Genomic DNA, 22,208 nt, shown 5'->3' with positions numbered 1-22,208 from the left:
AGTGTCGCCAAGAGTGGGCTCCACTTCCACGCCTCCCCCAGGCCTTTCTTCACCCACAACATGCTAAACCCCTCTGCTTGCAGGCTGGAGGTTATTCGTTCATCTAGTTAATTACATCCAAACTCATGTGGTAGGTCAAGGTGCTCAGAAAAGCAGGTGTATAAGTACCCCATTTCCCATTGCACATTTCCTTATTTGATACAACAAGGCACCTTTATCCCCACTTTATAGATGAGGAAACTGAGGCACAGAGGGCTTCAGTAGCTTGCTCAAGGTCTCAGATAGAGTCAGAGGGGGAGCCTGACACAAACCCTGGTGGTCTGTCCCAGAGCTCACGTTCTTAAACACCAGCTTATGCTGAATGGTCTCTGTTCTCTGACAGCAGCACCGTGGGCTATTGTGAGGATTTGCTGGGAGAACACATGTCCAGTGCTTAACGCATAAGGATGTAGTTCTGGTCACATTAACGTGTGCTCAGTAGAGCGCACGTTAACTCTATAATGTGTGCTCTTAACTCCATAATGACAATTATATCAGTAACTGCTATCATTGCTCTTGCCTATTTCCCGACCCGCCAACCTGAGCTAATGTAGGAGCATCAGTCACAGGACCTGTATGTTCTAGATGTTCACTCTTCGTTCCTAACCCAGTTGAGTTGACAGTAAAACCCCAGGGAAGCCTGGTTGTAATGCAGAAATGCAGATTCCCATTAAGTATAAGAAAATCATAATTTTTTTTCTTGATTATAAAGGTTATAATCATGTGGTTATTGTGGAATGGTGGGAAAAAATCCAGTGCCAAGAGATGGAGTCAGTTTAGGTCCCAGGGTCCCAGGGGTGGGGCTGGGAGGTCAGGCTCACCTGGCTGTTCAGGTTAGAGTGGGGCTTGGGGGCTGGGCATAGAGTGGGTGAGTATGAGGGGTACAGGGTGTGGGAGGCCACGGGGGGGGCGGGTCCTGGGGCCCGGGAGCAGCACGACCTTCCCTCTCATCCTCTGCACACCAGTGATGTCACATCACAAGATGTGGATGGTGACTGGGTTTTGTACGGCAGAAATCACCAGGGCTGAGGCAGAGCTAAGTCTGGACAACACGATCCAATGCAGGCAGGAGGACTACAAAGAAGCAGGAGGAAAAGTCAAGATTTTAGGAAGTGGGGCTTCCCTGGTGGCGCAGTGGTTGAGAGTCCGCCTGCCGCTGCAGGTGAACACGAGCTCGTGTCCCGGTCCGGGAAGATCCCACAGGCCGTGGAGCGGCTGGGCCCGTGAGCCATGGCCGCTGAGCCTGCGCGTCCGGAGCCTGTGCTCCGCAATGGGAGAGGCCACAACAGTGAGAGGCACACGTACCGCGAAAAAAAAAAGAAAGGGGGCTTCCCTGGTGGCGCAGTGGTTGAGAATCTGCCTGCTAATGCAGGGGACACGGGTTCAAGCCCTGGCCTGGGAGGATCCCACATGCTGCGGAGCAACTAGGCCTGTGAGCCACAACTACCGAGCCTGCGCGTCTGGAGCCTGTGCTCCGCAACAAGAGAGGCCGCGATGGTGAGAGGCCCGCGCATCGCGATGAAGAGTGGCCCCCGCTTGCCACAACTAGAGAAAGCCCTCGCACAAAAACGAAGATGCAACACAGCAAAAATAAATAAATTAATTAATAAACTCCTACCCCAACATCTTCTTTAAAAAAAAAAAAAAGATTTTAGGAAGTGGAGGTTTGCTCTGGACTGATGCTGTTAGCAAGCAGGGCATTTCTTTTTTTTTTCTTTTTTTGCGGTACGTGGGCCCATCACTGCTGTGGCCTATCCCGTTGTGGAGCACAGGCTCCGGACGTGCAGGCTCAGCGGCCATGGCTCACGGGTCCAGCCGCTCCGCGGCATGTGGGATCCTCCCGGACCGGGGCACGAACCCGCGTCCCCTGCATCGGCAGGCGGACTCTCAACCACTGCGCCACCAGGGAAGCCCGGGTTTTTCTTAAAGAAACATTGTTCTGCACCTATTCTCTGTCAAAAACAGAAACATAAAAGTAGGACCGAGGGAGTTGCCTGTTCCTAGAAAAATGGGAGTAACCAAGCTCCTTGGTAAAGCAGATGAGATCTTCTGTGCAAAGCGTCCTTGTCTTGTACCCACTTGCCTTGTCTGTTGGCGTATCGCCCTTCTTTACCTGCAGGATCTGAGCGAGCATCCTTCATCTACTCGGTGTGGGAACACACCTGTGTAACCAACGCCCGGTTGAAGAAGAAGAACGTGACCAGCATCCAGAAGCCAGCATTGTGCACGTCCAAGGGTTTACATCATAGACTAGTCTTACCTGTTTGAACTTTGTATAAGTGGAAGCATACGGTATTCATTCTTTTGCAAAAATGTTGTGTTTAGGAGGTTCATCCATATTGTTGTAGTTTGTCCATTTTCATTTCTGTGTAGTATTCCCCTGTATGGATATACGGTAGTCATCCATTTTACTCTGGATGAACATTTGGGATTTTGTTTCTAGTTTTGGCCTATTACAAATGATGACTTCAGGGACATTTTTTTTTTTCTTTGCGGTACGCGGGGCTCTCACTGCTGTGGCCTCTCCCATCGCGGAGCACAGGCTTTGGACGCGCAGGCTCCGCGGCCTGTGGGATCTTCCTGGACTGGGGCACAAACCTGCGTTCCCTGCATCGGCAGGCGGACTCTCAACCACTGCGCCACCAGGGAAGCCCATGGGACATTTTTATGTCTTTTGGTAATCACCTGGATACTTTCTGTTAGCTGTACTTCTAGGAATGGAATCGAGAATGTTCTGCTTTAAAAGATTCTGCCAAATGGTTTTCCAAAGTGCTTAAGTCTGTTAAAGTTTTTTTTTTTTTTCATTTTTTAAATTTTTTAATTTTTCTGCACTGCATGGCTTGCAGGATCTTAGTTTCCTAACCACAGATTGAACCTGGGCCCTCGGTGGTAAGAGCATGGAGTCCTAACCACTGGACCACCAGGGAATTCCCCGTTTGAAGTGTTTTTAACATTGGACATTCACTTAGTTCTGAATATTATTAGTGTCCCTTTTTCACAGATAAGAAAACTGAGGCTCAGAGAGGTGAGTTAATTTATCTTAGGTCACACAGCTGGTCAAGGCTGGAGCTGGCTCCAGAGACCTCACTCTTCAACACCACACTGTACTGTTTCTCATGGAGTTCCAACTAGATTCCTATATTATGTAGTGTCTGGGACATAGTAGGAGCTTAGTAAGTATTTGTTGAATAAATGGGCCAATGAAAGAACGAATCCCTCAAAGAAAGGGCTGAGGGGTCCTATCAGTGTACTCTCTGGACCAGTGGTTGATTTTTAGGGAACATGACAGTTTGGATTTAGAGATCCAGAAGTGTTGCCATTGCTTCTGCTTCAACCTTTTGAAGAACTTTTGTCTCTTAAATAATAAGTCATCGCTACTGAAAAATTAGAAAAATTGATAGGTAAAAAAGATAAATGTCACTCCAAGTCCCTCCACCCAGAGATAGCTACTGTGAACACATGACCAGTTACTTGCATGTAAATAAATGCTATTATGCCATTGAAGTCATCAATCTTCTCTTTTGTGATTTCTGTATTTTAAGGCATAGTGGAAATTTCTTTTTCTTTTCCAAAGTTATAAGAATATTCTTCCATATCTTCTTCTGGTGGTTTTAGAATTTTTGTTTTAAAAGTGTATAACTTTGCTCCATTGGAGCTTACCCTGGTGTACAGCATTCAATATGGGCTCAATTTTATTTTTTTTCATGTAGCTACCCAAATGATCCCAGATCATTTGTTTAGAAGCATATATTTACCTTATTTTAATTATGAAGGTTTTGAAATATGTTTTAATGCCTGGCCTGGCCAGTTCCCTCCTATCTTCTTTTTCAGAATTTCCTGGAAAGTTTTGCTTCTTTGTTTTCCACTTGAGATTCCATATCAGCTTTTATAAATTTCAGGGGGGAAAGTATATCAGTCTTTTTGTTGGAATTTTATTAAGTTTAAAAATTATACCAGAGGAAATTGGCAACTTTATGATATTGAGTCTTCCTATCCAACAACATATTATATAGTCTTCTTTTGTGTTCTTTAGTAGTATTTTGGAGTTCTTATTGTAGCTTTTTTTTCACACATTTCTTATTAAGTTTACCTCTTGGTTGTCTTTTTCTTGTTGCTGTTATAGAGACTATTTTTCTATTGTATGTTCTAACTAGGTGGGGTTTTTCTTTCATATGTAAGTGCTACTAATTTCTGTATATCATTCTGTACTTTGCTACCTTACCATTATTGTTGGTTGCCATTTTCCTGTTGATTCTCTTGGATTTTCTAGATATACATTTATGTCATCTGCAAAGTAATAACTTTATTTCTCCTTCATTCCAATTTTCATGTCTCTAATTTAAAAATTCTTCCAAAGTTGCACAGGCTAATCCTTTGAATGCAAAATTAAGTAGAGGTGCAATAATGGGCATTCTTATCATGTTCCTAATTTCCTAGATGTGGGAATACTTCTAATATTTCTCCCCACTTAGAAAAATCTTTTTAAAGAAGTATTTGCTGATTTCTCTTTTATTAAATGTTTTTATGAAAAATGGATATTAGGTTCTATTAATGCCTCTTCAATAATTTTCTTTTGAGATCTTTAATATGTAAATTCTGTTAATAAATTTCCTAATATCAAAACCCCTTGTATTCCTGAAATAAATCCCTCTTAGTCATGATGAATAATTATTTTAATATGCTCTTGGATTCTATCTGCTAATAATTTGTTTGGAACTTTTGAAAAAATATTTACAAATAAGCTATCTCTGTAGTTTTCTTTTTGTGTAGTTTGTCAAGTTCTGTTAGAAATGTTATTCTTGCTTCAAAAAATAATTTAGAATGTTAGTGAAGATGTGGAGTAAATGGAACCCTCATACATTGTTGATGAGAGAGCAAAATGGTAAAACCATGTTGGAAAAAGATTAGTCAGTTTCTTATGAAAACCAAACATAATACCTGTTCCATGATCCAGCAATTCCATTCCTAGGTATTTATCTAATATATATATAAATATATGTCTAAAAAAATGACTGTGACAAGAATGCTCATGGCAACTTTATTCATAATAGTAAAAAACTGGAAACAGCTGAGGAGTCCTTAAATAGAAGAAAGGATAAACAAACTTACATATTCAAATGATGGAATACTACTTAGCAAGGGAAAGGAATAACCTAATGATACACAGAACAACAGGAATCAATCTTCAAAATATTACTGTGAGTGAAAGAAAGCTTACACAAAAGAACACATATTGTATGCTTCCATATATATGAAGTTCTGGAATAGGCAAAACTAATTCATGGTAGAAAAAAATCGGAACCTCTGGGTAGGGTGGGAGAAAGCATTGAGTTGGAAGGAACACGAGAAAACTTTCTGGAGTGATAAGCCAAACGCAGTAAAATATTAATTGTAGAATCAATGTAGTGAGAATACAGACGTTAATGGTAAAATTCTTTCAATTTTTCTGTCTGCTTGAAATTTTTTATGGAAAATATCTGATTAGAAAAAACAGTTTAGGATTTCTGCTTCCAACCATAACAGAATAACTGGTAATAGAATTACCTTCCCATGGAAAACAAGTCTAGGCAACCCAGGTCTTGGCAGCCACTAATCTACTTTCTGTTTCTATGGATTTGCCAGTTCTGGGCATTTCGTAGAAATGGAATTATACAACATATGATCTTTTTGATTGGCTTCTTTCATTTAACCTAATGTTTTCAAGGTTCATCCACATTGTAGCATGTAGCAACACTTGATTCCTTTTTATAGCTGAATAATATTCCATTGTACGGATATACATTTTTTTTGAAATTTAAAATAATTAATTAATTAATTTTTGGCTGCGTTTGGTCTTCGTTGCTGCGTGTGGGCTTTCTGTAGCTGTGGCAAGCGGGGGCTACTCTTCCTTGCAGACTGCGGGCTCCTCATTGCAGTGGCTTCTCTTGTTGTGGAGCACAGGCTCTAGGCGCATGGGCTTCAGTAGTTGTGGCACTCAGGCTCAGTAGTTGTGGCTCGTGGTCTCTAGAACGCATGCTCAGTAGTTTTGGCACACGGGCTTAGTTTCTCTGCTGCATATGGGATCTTCCCGGACCAGGGCTCGAACCCGTGTCCCCTGCATTGGCAGGCGGATTCTTAACCACTGTGCAACCAGGGAAGTCCCTATCTGCCTTTTTTATTATAGTCATCCTCTTGGGTGTGAAGTGGTATCTCATTGTAGCTTTGATTTCAATTTCCCTAATGTCTAATAATGTTGAGGATTTAACATACACTTATTGGCCATTGATATATCTTGTTTGTATCTATTCAGGTCATTTACTCATTCTTCTTTTTTTGGCCACACTGTGCAGCTTGCGGGATCTTAGTTCCCTGACCATGGATTGAACCTGGACCCTGGCAGTGAAAGCGCCAAGTCCTAACCATTGGGCAACCAGGGAATTCCCAGCCCATTCTTAAATTTGGTTATTTATATTTTATTATTCAGTTATGAGTTCTTTATATATTCTGGATATAAGCCACTTATCAGATATATGACTTGCAAATATTTTCTCCTACTTTGTAGGTTTTCTTTTAACTTTCTTGATGGTGTCTTTTAAAGCACAAAAATTTAATTTTGATGGAATCTAATACATCCATCTTTTCTTTTGTCTTTTGTGCTTTTGATGTTGTGCCTAAGAAAGCTTTGCCTAATCCAAGGTCATGGGGATTTATTCCTGTTTTCTTCTTAGAGATTTACAGTTTCAGCTCTTACATTTAGGTCTATGATCCATTTGGAGTTACTATTTGTGTATAATGTAAGGAAAGGATATAAATTCATTCTTTTGCATGTGGAGATACAGTTGTCCTGCTACCACTTCTGGGACAATTACTATTTTTTTACTCATTGAATTACCTTGGCATTCTTGTCAGAAATGAATTGACCATAAATGTGACAGTTTGGTTCTGGACTCTCAATTCTATTCCATTGATCCATGGATCTATCCTTATTATGTCAGTACCCCAGAGTCCTGATTGTATTGCTTTGTAGTAAGTTTTGAAATAGGGAGTTGTGAGTTCTTTTTTCCAACTGTGTTCTTTTTTTCAAGATTGTTTTTGGTATTCTGGATCCTTTATGTTTCTATATGAATTTTAGGATCAGCTTGTCAATTGCTGTAAAAAAAGACAAGCTGGGGTTTTGATAGGGATTACACTGAATCTGCAGATCAATTTGACAAGTTTTGTCAGACAGCATTGTTGTTGTCAAAACATCATTGTTTTCCTCGCCATAAACAAGGGATGTCATTATATTCACTTAGGTCTTCTTTAATCTCTTTTTAAAATTTAATTTAATTTAATTTATTTTTGTCTGCATTGGGTCTTCGTTGCTGCGCCTGGGCTTTCTCTAGTTGCGGCGAGCGGGGGCTACTCTTCGTTGCGGTGTTCAGCCTTCTCATTGCAGTGGCTTCTGTTGTGGTGGAGCATGGGCTCTAGGTGCGTGGGCTTCAGTAGTTGTGGCACACAGGCTCAGTAGTTGTGGCTCATGGGCTCTAGAGCGCAGGCTCTGTAGTTGTGGTGCACGGGCTTAGTTGCTCCATGGCATGTGGGATCGTCCCGGACCAGGGCTCGAACCCGTGTCCCCTGCATTGGCAGGCAGATTCTTAACCACTGCACCACCACGAAAGTCCCTTTAATTTCTTTCAACAGTGTTTGAAGTTTTCAGACTACATGTTTTGCAACCTCTTGTTAAATTTATTTGTAAGTATTTTATTCTTTTTGATGCTATTGTAAATAGAATTATTTTCTTAATTTTGTTTTCAGATTGTTCACCGTTAGAGTACAGAGATACAATTTATTTTTGTATATTGGTCTTGTACCCTGCCACCCTGTCGAATTCATTTATTAGTGCTAATAGTCTTTTTAGTGGATCCTTTAGGAATTTTTTTCATTGAATTATAATTGACTTACAGTGTTGTGTTAGTTTCAAGTATACAGCAAAGCGATTCAGCTATACATACATATATGTCTTTTTTCAGATTCTTTTCCCTTATAGGTTATTACAAAATATTGAGTATAGTTCCCTGTGTTATACAGTAGGTCCTGGTAGGTTATCTATTTTATATATAGTCGTGTTGCAGGAAAGAGAGTGGGGCACGAGAGGATGGTCATGTCCCAGGTCTCAGGCGAGTCCCAGGGATGGCTGCCAAGTGTGGGTTCTTGGGTTTGTGCAGGAAAGAATTCAAGAGTGAGCCATAGTAAAGAGAAAGAAGATTTATTCAGGGAGATACACACTCTGAAGACAGAGTATGGGCCATCTCAGAAGGCAAGAGAGGCACCAGGGTATGGGGTTGTCAGTTTTTATAGGGGTGGGTAATTTCATAGGCTATAGAGTGGGAGAAGTATTCCAGTTATTTTGGGGAAGGGGTGGGGATTTCCAGGAATTGGGCCACTGCCCACTTTTTGACCGTTATGGTCAGCCTTGGAACTGTCATGGTACCTGTGCGTGCGTCATTTAACGTGCTGCTGTGTTACAATGAGAATACGGTGAGGCTCAGGGTCAAGTGGAACCATCTCAGACCTAGTTTGTTCTAATCAGTTTATGTTGTGTCCTCAAGGCTATGTCATTCTCAGGCTGTGCCCTGCCCCCTTCCTGTCTCAGTAGTGTGTATATGTTAATCCCAAACTCCTAATTTATCCCTTTCCCGGGAAATATATAAGATATTCAAGATACAATATACAAGATAATGTCATCTGCAAATAGAAATAGTTTTGCTTCTTCCTTTTCAATCAGGATGCCATTTATATCTATCTAACTATCTATCATCATCTACCTATGTATATCTATCTGCCTACTTATCTAATTCCCTGTTTGTTTGTTTGTTTTTGCCTAATTGCCCTGGCTAGAACCTCCAGTAAAATATTGAATAGAAATGGTGAGAGTGGACATCCTCATCTTGTTCCTGGTCCTAAGGAGAAAGCATTCAGCCATTCACCACATGTAGGGAGAATAACGCCCTCTGCCCCCCAAAAGATGTCCATAGCCTAATCCTGGAAACCGAGAATATAGTACTTTACATGGCAAAGGAGAATTAAGGTTGCAGGTTGCTGGTCAGTTTAAAATAGGGAAATTATTCTAGATTATCTGGGTGGGCCCAGTGTAATCACAAGGACCCTTGCAAGTAGAAAAGGGAGGCAGAGGAGGCAGAACCAGAGACATGGCAGCATGAGATGGACTCTGTGTTTTTGGCTTTGAAGATGGAGGAAGAAGGCTGAGGCTGAAATTTCAGCTTCACCGTGCACCGGTGCCGAATAAAATCTCGGAGACAGAGTTTTGGGTGAAGTACAAAAGGACAGCTTTATTACTTTGCCAGGCAAAGGGGGACACAGTGGGCTCCTGCCTCAAAAAACTATGTGTCCCAACCCAGGAGGATGCGATAAGGAGTTTTATAACAATATTTCCCAAGGCTGGTGTTGCTGACAAGATTAGGGTGTGTGTAGGGGCTCAGGTGGTCGGGTCTCCTAATTTTTCTTTTTAAACTTTATTTATTTATTTTTAAATATTTAATTAATTTATCTATTTGGCTGTGCCTCCAGGTCTTAGTTGCAGCACGCGGGATCTTTAGTTTCGGCATGCAAAATCTTTAGTTGCGGCATGTGGGCTCCTCTTTGCGGCATGCGGGACCTAGTTCCCTGACCAGGGATGAGCCCAGACTCCCTGCATTGGGAGGGTAGAGTCTTAGCCACTGGACCACCAGGGAAGTCCTGGTCTCCTCATCTTGATGAGCTTCTCTGGTCCCTCTAATCTCGCCTCAGGTGGTTTCTTGGCTACTCCTACCCTGATTAGCAACAGCTTGAATCTGCCCTTTGGAACTCAGGGAAGGTCATGGAGGCTGGAGTCTTGCCTGCAAGAAATGGGGGAGAAAAAAACAAGAGGGCTCAATGCCCAGGAGCCTCACTCGGTTTCAGGGTTATGAGACAAGGAATGTGATGGTCTCTAGAAGGTGGCAAGGAAACAGATTCTGCCCTAGATCATCCAGAAAGAATGCAGCCTTGCTGACACCTTGATTTTAGCCCAGTGAAATCCAGGGTGGACTTCTGACCTCTAGAACTGTGAGGTAATGAGTGTGTATTGGTTAAGCCACCAAGTTCATGATAATTTTTTTACAGCAGCAATGGAAACTGATATACATCATTAATTATGATGTTAGGTGTGGCTTTTTCATAGATGCCCTTAGTCAGGAAGTTCCTGTTTGTCTTGAGTTTGTTGAGTGTTTTTATCACAAAAGGGTTTTAGAGTTTGTTAAGCGCTTTTTCGGCATCTACTGAGATGATCCTGTGGTTTTTATCTTGTATTCTAATGATATTAATCGAATTTCACATGTTAAATCTGCTTTGCATTACTGGAATAAATGCCACTTGGTAATTAATCCTTTTTCTAAGTTGCTGGATTCAGTTTTGCTGAGGATCTCTGCATGTATATTGGGCCATAGTTTTATTTTGATGTCTTTGTCTGATATCAGGATAATACTGGAGTCACAGTGAAACCCGTGTGACTCAGAATGGGACTTGAACCCACGGTCTTTTAACTGAGATCACACACTTGGTCTCAGGACTTTATGAAGCTCAGGTTCTTGATGTCTCATTGCAGAAAGAATTCAGTGAGAGACAAGGTGATAGGTAAGAAGTGGATTTATTTAGAGAGAAACACACTCCACAGACAGAGAGTGGGCAAGAGCTGCACCAGAGTATGGGGTTGTCAGTTTTTATAGGGGTGGGTAATTTCATAGGCTAATGAGTGGGAGGGGTATTCCAGTTATTTTGGGGAAGAGGTGGGGGTTTCCAGGAATTGGGTTACCGCCCACTTTTTGACCTTTGTGGTCAGCCTTGAAACTGTCATTTAGCTTGCTGATGTGTTACAATGAGAATATACTGAGGCTCAGGGTCTAGTGGAGCCATCTGGGACCTAGTTTGTTGTAATCAGTTTATGTTGTGTCCTTGGGCTATGTCATTCTTTTAAAGGTTATGCCCTGCCCCCTTCCCTCCTGGATCAATAGAACAAGCTGGGAAGTGTTCCTTCCTCTTCTAATTTTAAGAAGATTTTGTGAAGAACTGGAATTAATTCCTCTTTAAGTGTTTGACAGAATTTACCAGTGACACCATCTCTTTCTGTTGATTATACTTAGAGCTTCTTGGATGTGGATAATGTTTTTTTTTTATCAAATTTAGGAAGCTTTCAGCCATTATTTCCTTGAGTATTTTCCTGATGGTTTTTCTCTCTTTTCTCCTCTGGCATTTCCATTACATGTATGGTAGTGTACCTAATGATGTCCCACTTTTCTTGGAATTCTCTGTTCATTTTTCTTCCTTCATTTTCTCTCCGTTCTTCTGATTGCACCATCTCTATTAGTCTACCTTTAAGTTTGCTTATTATTTCTTCTGTCAGCTCAAATCTACTGGTGAGCCCCTCTAGTGAATATTTCATTTCGGTTACTGTACTTTCCAATCCCATAATTTTAGTTTGGTCTTCTTTTTTAAAAAATATTTTTTATCTCTTTGTTGGTATCCTTTATATGAAATAAGGTCATCATATGTTCCTTTATTTCTTTGAGCGTGATTTTCTTTGGCTCTGAACATATTCATTGTTGCTGCTTTGACGTGTTTGTTAAGCCTGACATCTGGGTGCTCTCAAAGGCAGTTTCCCTTGCCTTTTTTTTCTTTTTTTTCTGCCTTATGGTCACACTTTCCTGTTTCTTTGCATGGCTCGTACATCTTTTTTTTTTGCTGTTGTTGAAAACTGGAGATTTTAGATATTACATGGTAGCAATGCTGGATATTGATTCCTCCCCCACTCCTCCCTGGGCCTGTTGCTTGTACTGTTTGCTTATTTGTTTAGTGACTTGGATGTATATTCCAGTAAAGTCTGTTTCCCTTAGTGTGCAGCTCTGACTAAGGGGGTGCAGCCTCGGGATGACTGTTTTTCTTTAGGGCCCTCTGACTTTCCCTCATCTCTCTGCTAAGCTATCTGCCTCTGTTGGTGCTACACCCAACTGTTAGCCTAATTGCAAGGTAGGCTCTTTTGTTTTCAGCAATGTCCTGGGGCACAAATTGCTCCACCAGCTCCTCTAGGCGCAGCTCCTGAAGCATGCATGGCTTCCCTAGACCTCGGGTCCTGCAGCGTGTGTGATTTTATCAGCTCCAGCTCCTGCTGTTTGGATGGCATCTCTTGTAGTAGCTTTCCCTTCCAGGCCTCTTGGGTAGTTTCACTGCAGAATGCCTCCAGCCAGATACTTTCCTGTGAATGAAGGGCTTTTAATAGCACCCAGGAGGGCAGATTTCCAGCAAATTTCTTTGGGTGAGGGTTGGGGTAGATGCCATCAAGTCCCACTGGTACAGCAGCAGAGTAACTATTAACCAATTCAGTGAGGCCCTCTCCAACAAGCTCTGGACCTCAAGCCAACTGGGTGAGAGGTGGGGTTTTTCCTTTGGGTGAGCTATCTCAGCCCTGTTACCAATAGCTGTTCAGTATAACTGCAATTATTTTGAGCTTTCTTTACTTCTTGCTTCTTCTCTTGTGACTCCCTGTTATGGTTAATAATTCCTTCTGTTGCACTTTTCCTCACACAGTGCAGAAGCTGGGTGCTGGCAAAGCCATGTGGTCTGCAGGATCCTGCCGTGTGAGTACCTGGAACCAGGAAGCAGAGCCCTTCTCTCCTGAGATGTCTTTCCAGTACTCTTTTTTTTTTTTTTGGTACACGGGTCTCTCACTGCTGTGGCCTCTCCCGTTGCGGAGCACAGGCTCCGCACGCACAGGCTCAGCGGCCATGGCTCACGGGCCCAGCTGCTCCGCGACATGCGGGATCCTCCCGGACCGGGGCACAAACCCGCGTGCCCTGCATCGGCAGGCGGACTCTCAACCACTGTGCCACCAGGGAAGCCCTCTTTTTTTAAAAAAAAATTAATTAATTAGCTTATTTATTTTTGGCTGCGTTGGGTCTTCCTTGCTGCACTTGGGCTTTCTCTAGTTGCGGTGAGCGGGGGCTACTCTTTGTTTCAGCGCGCGGGCTTCTCACTGCGGTGGCTTTTCTTGTTGCGGAGCACGGGCTCTAGGCGCGCAGGCTTCAGTAGTCATGGCTCATGGGCTCTAGAGCGCAGGCTCAGTAGTCATGGCTCACGGGCTCTAGAGCGCAGGCTCAGTAGTCATGGCTCACGGGCTCTAGAGCGCAGGCTCAGTAGTTGTGGCGCTTAGTTGCTCCACGGCATGTTGCTTAGTTGCTCCACGGCATGTGTGATGTTCTCGGACCAGGGATCAAACCCGTGTCCCCTGCATTGGCAGGCGATTCTCAACCACTGTGCCGCCAGGGAAATCCCTCCACTACTCTTTCTTGACAATGCTTTGGTGCCAGTGGACAAAGGAAAGATTTTGAAAGGTTCCAGCCCATTTTCACAGAGCAGGCAAAAATGACGAGTTTGGAGCTAAGAGGCAATGCAGTGATAACTGGCAAAAACTCAAATGTCCTTCAGCAGCAGAAGGACAAATATACCACAAATATACCAAATATACCACAAAAGTTGTGGTATATTCATACAATGGAATGCGATACCAGAATAAGAATGAATGAACCGATACATACAACACGGAAGATACATACAACAGTGTTCGGTGAAAGAAGCCAGACATAAAGGAACACTTTCTGCATGATTCCATTTGTATAAAATTCAGAAACCAGCCAAGGGAGTCTTGGCTGTTAAAGGAAGGATTGTGGTTATCTCTGGTGGGTGTAGTAACTGGGGGAGGGGGCGGTGGTGATGTGGAGAAGATGCTATTTATCCTGGTTCGGGTGCTGGTCACTTGGGTGTTTTTGTTTTGTGAAAATTCCTCAAGCTTATCCTTATGATTTAAGCACTTTTACATATGCACATGTATGCACGTATTTATTTATTATAGCTCAGCAAAATTGACTCGAAAAGTGAGAGGATGTTTACACACCCAGGTTCATTGCAGCACTATTCACCATTCCTCAGTTAGGTTCTCTAACTATCTCCTTCTTACAGGAGAGGAAATGGACATGCAGAGAACAGACATAACTTACCTAAGACCACAGAGCCAGTAAGTGGAAAAGGCAGGATTCAACCCAGGTGGGCTCACTTCTGAGTGGGTCCTGTTAACCTTGGGCTCCGCTGCCTCTCCCCAGGGGAACTGGAGCATCAGAGCAGGGTCAGGACAGCCGACTGGAATAAGAGGCCCTTTGCCCACCTCGACCAGATGCACGGGAGGAAGCCTGGCCGTGTGTCTCCTATTTTACACTTGAAAGATCAGGCCAAAGTCTCCTGTGCAGCTCGCATGAGACCACTCCCTTGGTGCCCAGCTGCGGGTTCTGTTTGAGCCTGATCTCTGCTGAGCCTTTGGGAAGCCTATCTCCCAAGACTCCCCCTGGTCCCTGTATTCCTTAAGGAAGTAGGTCCCTCCGGCTCCCACTGGTCGTGTTGTGTTTATGTTTAAGAAGCCAGGTCAGGTCACAGGTCAAAATTAATCCAAAAAGAGTGGGAGGCTACCAAATGTAAAATAGATAGCTAGTGGGAAGCGGCCGCATAGCACAGGGAGATCAGCTCGGTGCTTTGTGACCACCTAGAGGGGCGGGATAGGGAGGGTGGGAGGGAGACGCAAGAGGGAGGGGGTATGGGGATATACGTATGCATATAGCTGATTCACTTTGTTATACAGCAGAAACGAACACAACACTGTAAAGCAATTATACTCCAATAAAGATGTTAAAAAAAAAGAAAAAGAGTGGGAGGGAGGAGACAGCCGATGTGACCAGTCCCACTGACGGAAGTTCCTAAACTCCTCACGGGCTCGGGAACATGGTTGTGCCGTGGCTGGTGCTTCTAGCTGCACTGTGCACCTTTCTCCTGGGGGTCTTTGTCTGGGATGTCTTTGAGCACTTCCTCACCACAGGTGTCCCCTCTACTCTGCAACATCCTGCCAAGTTCCGATCTCTGCACTGCATGTTCCTCTACATGGTCACTTTGGTGAGTTTGTACTCAGGCCCTGACATGGGCTGGGGCACTCTCTCTCTCTCTCTCTCTGCCTTGCCCCTCCTTTCCATCTTTCATTTGCCTTCCCTCTCTCTCTTCAGACTCCCCCAAGAAAGACAGACCTTGCTATAAAGTGGGCTCTCCTTGTCCGCGGGTCCTGCATCCATGGATAGGGGGTCGACTGTAAGAGATTGAGCAATGAAAATGTTGGTATCATGGCGGTCCTGGAGCCAGTCCTTCATGGACGCTGAGGGACGGATGACAGTCCTCTCTCTTGTGCCTGCGATTCTGTTTCTCTCCTTCTTCTTGTCCTTCATCTCACCTGCCCCCCGCCTCCTTTCCTTTCTTCAACAGCAAATATTTACTGAGTGCCAATCACCAGGCTCATTTCTGAGGATTCCCAAACGATTCCAGACCCAGCCTCTGCCCTGAAAAAGCTTATAGCCTGACAGAATGAACTTGCTTCAGCCACAGTGTCTTCCACCTCATGGCACACAGGCATTTTCCTCCTGCTTAGATTGCAAGCACCTGGAAGGCAGGGACCACCTTATGCATCTCTGCAAGCCTAGCCCCAAGCCCAGGGCCTGGCACCTAGCAGGTGCTTACTTACCATTTGCCGATCAATCCACCAGGGAATTCACCCAGCATTTCAGAGTGGCCACACCAGCCAGGCTCTGAACAGGGGTTTGGGATTTGGGGTAGAACGGTGCATGCCTAGAACAGCAGATTCGGAAACAGTTTGGCACTAAGAGGCAGGCAACTTGATTTAATCCCAATGTCCCAGCCCTGGGTGGAGACCTGATGGCAGCCAGACAGTTCACAATGATGACCTGTGGGGAGAACAACTGTTGAAGGAGGTGAGGAGGCCACGCTCAGCTCTGACAGCCGCTCCCTGGCTGTGTGATCTTGGGCAATTTACTTCACCTCTCTGTGTCTTGGTTTCCTCATCTGCAAAGGGGGAACGATTGCATTGCTTCCATCAGGTTGGTAAGAGGATCAAGATGACAGGTGATAAGGGCTCATTTGTTTGGTGATATTTGGTAAATAAGTAAAATATGTTTCTGCGCTGCTGGAATGTTTCACCAGGGAAACGGATGGCTTTCCGAGAAATGAACAAGTCTATGTCATAATTACATGAACGTCACTGCCCCAAGGAGACGGGCTGAGGATGTGGTACTAGGATCTCTCTTATTAATCCTGGTCACGCACTTTGCTGGAGGTCAGGCTGTCTCAAGCCAGTGGCTGCAATCCTTATGGAATTACAGGCTAGTTTGAGGCCTTAGGGCTGAAAATGAGGGCCTCAGATGTCCCAGAAAACCCGAGACCTTTCCAACCTTCAGTGTTTCTCCTCAAGAGTAGCCCACAAGCCAAGCATCTCTGATGACAGCTGCTCACGGGAGCCTCTGAGATGGGCCATGGAGGGCGAATCCCTCGTCCCCCCAGCACTGAGCCCTCCTAGGACAGACGGCTCATCACAAGGTGACTATGATGAGATGATGATATCCAAGTGGTCACTTGGTTCCAGAAGACAGATAGGTACAGGAAGGATAAGAATTTTAAGGAGAAGGAGACAAAACCTAAAAGCTTCTATGGCCCAGAAATCAGGTGTCTAGTTTTGGTATCAGACAACCTTGGGTTTGAGACCTGAATCTTCACTTGCTAGTTTTGTAGACTAATGTCTTTGAGTCTCTGTTTTCTGCTCTGAAAAATGAGGACAGCAAGAGACGCTTTTTATAGGTGTGAGGTGGGGATTGAATGAGAAATGCATTTAAGGTGCAAGGTACAGTGCTGGGCACTTAGAAAGGACTCCATAAGAATAGATTATCATTAGTATATATATCAAATCTCTGAAGGCAAAGACACAGCATTTCCTAAAATCATTATTGATTTAAAAGCTGTGATGAGTGATTTCAGCCTTACTAAAAGATATGATGACTAATATAACAAATGCTATAGATTTTATTTTATTTTTTGTTTTTGTTTCATTTTTTGACCTCTTCCCAGGGTGTGTAGGATCTTAGTTCCCTGACCAGGGATTGAACTCGCGCCCCCTGAGTTGGAAGCGTGGAGTCTTAACCACTGGACAGCCAGTGAAGTCCCTAGATTTTATTCTAAAGGGCAAACTCTGCTAGAATATTTTGTGAAAGAGTTTCAATATCCATCTAAATTTCTGGATCTCAGGCGTTCCTAAACTAGTGATGGTCCCCTTTATACTACTACTTTCTTATAAATAATATCAAAATATTATATTTATAATACTTATATATGCACATTATAACATTTATGCAAATAATATAGAAATATAATATTTATACATAAAATATATTTATATTTATATATAAATAATATATATTTATAATATTATATAATAATATATAATAATCAATCTTCCTTATTTGCCTCTGTCCTAAATTACCAGCTCTGGCAAATGTGGACTCACTGTGGGAAAAAACAAACCAAATCTAACTTCCTGGCTACATCTAGTGACCTTTTAGAATGTCGCGCTAAGAGACGTTTATCACCACATCGCATCGTTCAAAATCCCTGAAACATTTGCTCTTCTAGGTGCTGGAAATGGATTCCTCAGATGTGGGCTAAGTGGTGGGGAAAGTAGGTCATCTCCACCGCGTTGGTCACCTTGCTCCTACCTTAGGCCGGGAAATAGGGATTTTGTTGGGAGTTCCCTTTTGAGAAGCCTAAGCCTTGGCAATGGGGCAGTGGGGACGGGGGTGGGGTCGTCTCCATGGAGTGAATGCACTGGGTCATCCCATAAACCTGGGGCAGGACCCAGTATGAGCTCACACTTACCAGGACCCACCAGTGACACACTCCATATGGGTGGTTGCATCTAATTCCCAAGCTTCATCCTCAGGGACTGTAGACTCCATTCTTCTATTTTATAAAACGAGGAAAACTGAAGCTCAGAGAAGGTAGTGCTCAAGATCTTTCAGTGAGTCAGTGGTATAGAGCTAAGTCTTGAATCCAAATCTGCTGGACTTAAGAACCCAAGCTCTTTCTAGTTTAGTTCTACATCTTACTTGTTGACAGGCAAGGCACTTGACCTTGGCATGCCTCACTTTTCCCATCTGTGAAATGGAGCTTATAATTGTGCTTGACTTAGGAGGGTATCTGAGTAGTTTAAGCCAGTTAATAATCCAAATCACTTGGACCAGTATTGGCATGTTGTAGGAGACTAATAAGTGTCAGCTGTTCTTACTATGTTCACAATTACCCCGTGCTATTTTCTTTATGACAAAGACACATATTCCATGCGAGATCCACGGAAAAGATGATCCATTATGGCTGAAATGCATTTAGTACATGAGATATGATACCATGTAACTATATTTCATGAAATATTCAGATATTTTGCTTGTTTATAACTAGAGTGACCATATTAATTTAAAAACAATGGACTTCTTTTCACATTCAGCAAATATATAGCCTTTGTGCCATTGCCCCTTGCCCCTGAGCCCATGGCAGACATCCTTAATTGATCCCATGACTCTTTCCTGTTGAACACAAATGAGACCTAAGGGTCTGTCATAACCCAGAGAGGCAATGATGGTGTTGACCCAGGTGATGGACCGTCTTTGCCGTCTTAGGCTGGGAGCCAAAGAGAACAAGGTTGCCAGCCAGCTGCCTTGGACGTTGGCTTTGATCAGTTCAATGCCCAACCACTCAGCCCAAACGTGGGCTAGCTCTTTGGCAAATTCATACCACTATTCAACCAAGAGCTTTGGGGAGGAGATTCTGAAAGCCCAATGCTTTATCTGGACACACCCTAGGGCCTGATGAGCCCTAGGTTCATGCCTTTGAGGCAGATAAGAAACTGCAGAAACATTCCAGCAGTCACAAGGGGCAGGAGTCATCCACCATCCAGGTGGATCCTAACCTCTCCTAATATCTCCCGCTCTTTCCCTTACCTCTAACAGGGGAATATACTTGAGAAATTGAGGATTTGCTCCATGCCCAGATTTATTCAGTTTTTGCACAACCGCATGAGAATCAAGAAGGACCCTGGGCTTGTGGTAACCAACCTGCGTTTTGGAACTGTACCCATGAGGCTGTTCCAGCCCAAGGTGGCCTCCCCCAGCCCCCGGCGAGGCATCATCTTCTTCCACGGAGGGGGTGCCGTATTAGGGAGCCTGGGTAAGATGGTCCCCGGCGGCTTCGTGAAGGAAGAGCCTCATCTTCATGCAAAGCTCTACCCACCCCTCCCATGGGAACCTTGTTGGAGTCCCTCCAAGCAATCAGCAGCTGGAGGCTTTTATAGGGAGCCCTGACTAAGGGCTTTGGGCTCAAGTCAGCAGATGGTGTGAAAACATTCTTTTTTATACTATGATACTCTTGGTCAAGGAGAGGGTGGTGAAGTGGCCAGGGCTGGAGTGGGGTGGCGTTTGGTGTTTATGGCCCTGCAGTGTTGACTCTTCTCCGCTCCCTCACCACTCACCAGCCATTGACCAGTCCTGTCTGTTCTCACCCCACAGTATTTCCCAAACCTGTGTGTCTCTCTCCGGCTCTGCAAGACCCCTGTGATCCGAAGCCGCCTCTCTTGCCCGCATCCCTTTATCCCTACATCCCAGTAACTGCTCTCCCCATGTCACCCCTCACAGTCTAATCCTCACCCAGCAGCCAGAAAGAACCCTTAAAAATACGAGTCGGAACTTGTCAGTCTTGCAGTGAACACTTCCTGTGGCTTTACAGGGTCTTCAGGTGAAATCCCAACTCCTCCCCACAGCTGGTGCTGACCCTGCAGACCTCTCCGACCTGGTCACCCGGGTCTCCCACCTCCCACAGCGATTCGCTCTGCTGCAGCCATGCTGCCTGTTCCTCTGGGCTTTGGACACACCAGGCTCCTTCTCACCCTGAATCTCCTGCACTTGCTGTTCCCAAGTCCTGCAAAGTTGTGTCTCCCCTCACCGCTGCTTTGCAGGATGGGTGACCCCTTCTTCATTCTTCCAGTCTGATCTCAAAAAATGTCTCTCCGCAGAGTGGGCTCCCTGGACGTCTTATCTAAAGAACTCTCCCTGCCCACTCTAGTGCCCTACCCTATGCCCGCCCCCCCACCTCCATCCCTGACATCATCCTTTAAAGCTTTCTTCACGGCACTTGTCGCAATCTGAACTTATCTCATTCCTCCGGGTGTTTCCTTATTTACCGTCTGCCTTCCCCAACTAAAAGTGGAAATTCCAAGAATGCGAGAAAGTCTTCTATTTTGCTTGCTACAGGATCCTCAGGGCCAGGCCTGTGGTTTTATTTTTTGAATGGATATATGAGTGCATGAATATATAGATGGATGGATGGGCAAACAACTGGGTGAAAGGATATGTTCATGAACCAACAAACAAATGGATGGATGGAGGGATGGCCACACAGGAGAAAAAATTTTTTTAATTAATTTTTATTGGAGTATAGTTGATTTACGATGTTGTGATAGTTTCTTGCTGTACAGCAAAGTGAATCAGAAATACGTATACATATATCCACTCTTTTAGATTTCCTTCCCATTCAGGTCACCACAGAGCATTGAGTAGAGTTCCCTGTGCTATACAGTAGGTTCTCATTAGTAATCTATTTTATACATAGTAATGTAATATGTCAATCCCGGTCTCCCAATTTGTTCCACCCTCCCCTTCCCCCCTTGGTAACTATAAGTTTATTCTCTACGTCTGTGTCTCTATTTCCGCACAGGAGAAAATTTGCCCATGTGAAGAGGTGGGCTGTTTGCATTACATGTTCCCTGAGATTAGGGTGTACTGCCACCTGGTGGTGAAAATACAACATCTGAATTTGCTGCCCTGAAGCTCTCCCCTTTTCAGAAGTTAATTATGAATCATCTCCCATCTACTGGCCTCACCCTTGTCCAAGATCACTCTTCCCTTTCAGAGGCCCCAGGGAGCACCCCCATTCATTGGCTGGGTCTGTACCCCTTCCTCTGTGGAGGGATGACGTTATTTCCAAAAGTAAAACTGAGGCTCCCTCAGCAAATGTTTACTGAGCACCTACTTTGTGTCAGACCCTCTTTGAGGCACGGGGGACACTGTGGAGAACAAGAAAGGTCCTCATTGGAGCCCACTCAAATCAGGGGGCTGGACAGTGAAACAAATGAGTAGGGTAATTTCACATCGTGGTAGCACAGAGCGATGGAGTGGAGAATGACTCAGGGAGCAGATTTAATTTTTCCTATCAGAGGAAGCCTCTCCAAGAAGGCAAAGTTTGAGCCCAGGATCAACTGATGAGAATAAGCCGGCCCTACAGGGGCCGGGAAAGAGAGCTCCAAGCCTTATGGGAATGGGGTGAGGCGGGTGAGGCACCCTCCGTGGCCTCCGTATTTAAAGGGGCACCCAAAACCACAGTGATCCAGATAAATATATTTTTATGCAATATTAAAAATATCAGTATTGATGCAGAAAACTAAGATGAACAACATACCAACGTTTATCTAAAAGCAGGATGCAAGAGAGCTGGGTAAGTCGTGCAAAAGCAAAGGAGGATTCTATTTAAAATTCCGATATGTTGTTCATCACGGACGTTTCTGGCATTCACTTTGATTCCTTAAAATATTGCACCAAACTATTATTTATCTTGGATAATGAGTGTTTGGACGCTCCCTTAATTTTGCGCGCAAGGCGAGTGCCTTGCTTGCCTCACCCTAGTCCCTGTCCTGTTAAGGGAGGGCAAGTGCAAAACCTTGGGTGCTCAAGAGAAAGAAGAATGTCGGGACCACAGAGTGGGGGGCTGAAGTGGGGAAGGCCGGCAGGACCAGGTCGTGGCTAGCAGTCGTCTCCACTCTGGCTGCATGCACTTTAGAATCACCCGGGGGCTTGAGAGTCATACTCACACCCAGCTCCTACCCCAGGCCGACTGTCAGTCTCTGGGGATGGGATCCAGCATCAGTATTTTAAAAAAGCTCCCAGATGACTTAAGCCAGGTCTGAGACCTCCTTAGGAGCTGCGCACTCTGAATCGTTTTGACCCTTCTTCTGTCACCTCCCCAAACCGTGTTAAAAAAGCATGTACCCACCCCATTGTCGCTTCTCTCTGCCAGATGGTCAATCACCACCGCCCCTGACACTGAAATTGCCTGGTGGGATTTGAGAAATCCTATCGCCTGTGCTCCCACCCTAGAGATTCTGATTTGGTTGGTTTGGGGCTCAGCCTGGGCTCCAGAGAGTG

The 22,208-nt window shown here is 44.3% G+C and overlaps 1 protein-coding gene across 1 annotated transcript in view; it reads left to right on the top strand.

Annotated features, from left to right (window-relative positions):
- The first annotated feature begins 14,856 nt into the window (after nt 1-14,856).
- Nucleotides 14,857-22,208, top strand: part of LOC112402830 (arylacetamide deacetylase-like 4) — a 10,692-nt gene continuing 3,340 nt past the window's right edge. The window contains 2 exon segments of the mRNA XM_024750005.1: nt 14,857-15,024; nt 18,966-19,182. Coding sequence (XP_024605773.1) covers nt 14,857-15,024; nt 18,966-19,182 — 385 coding nt within the window.

Source organism: Neophocaena asiaeorientalis, unplaced genomic scaffold, assembly GCF_003031525.2.
Source record: "Neophocaena asiaeorientalis asiaeorientalis breed wild unplaced genomic scaffold, Neophocaena_asiaeorientalis_V1.1 scaffold275, whole genome shotgun sequence".
Classification (NCBI taxonomy): Eukaryota; Metazoa; Chordata; class Mammalia; order Artiodactyla; family Phocoenidae; genus Neophocaena; species Neophocaena asiaeorientalis.
This window is presented reverse-complemented; position numbering and strand designations above follow the sequence as displayed.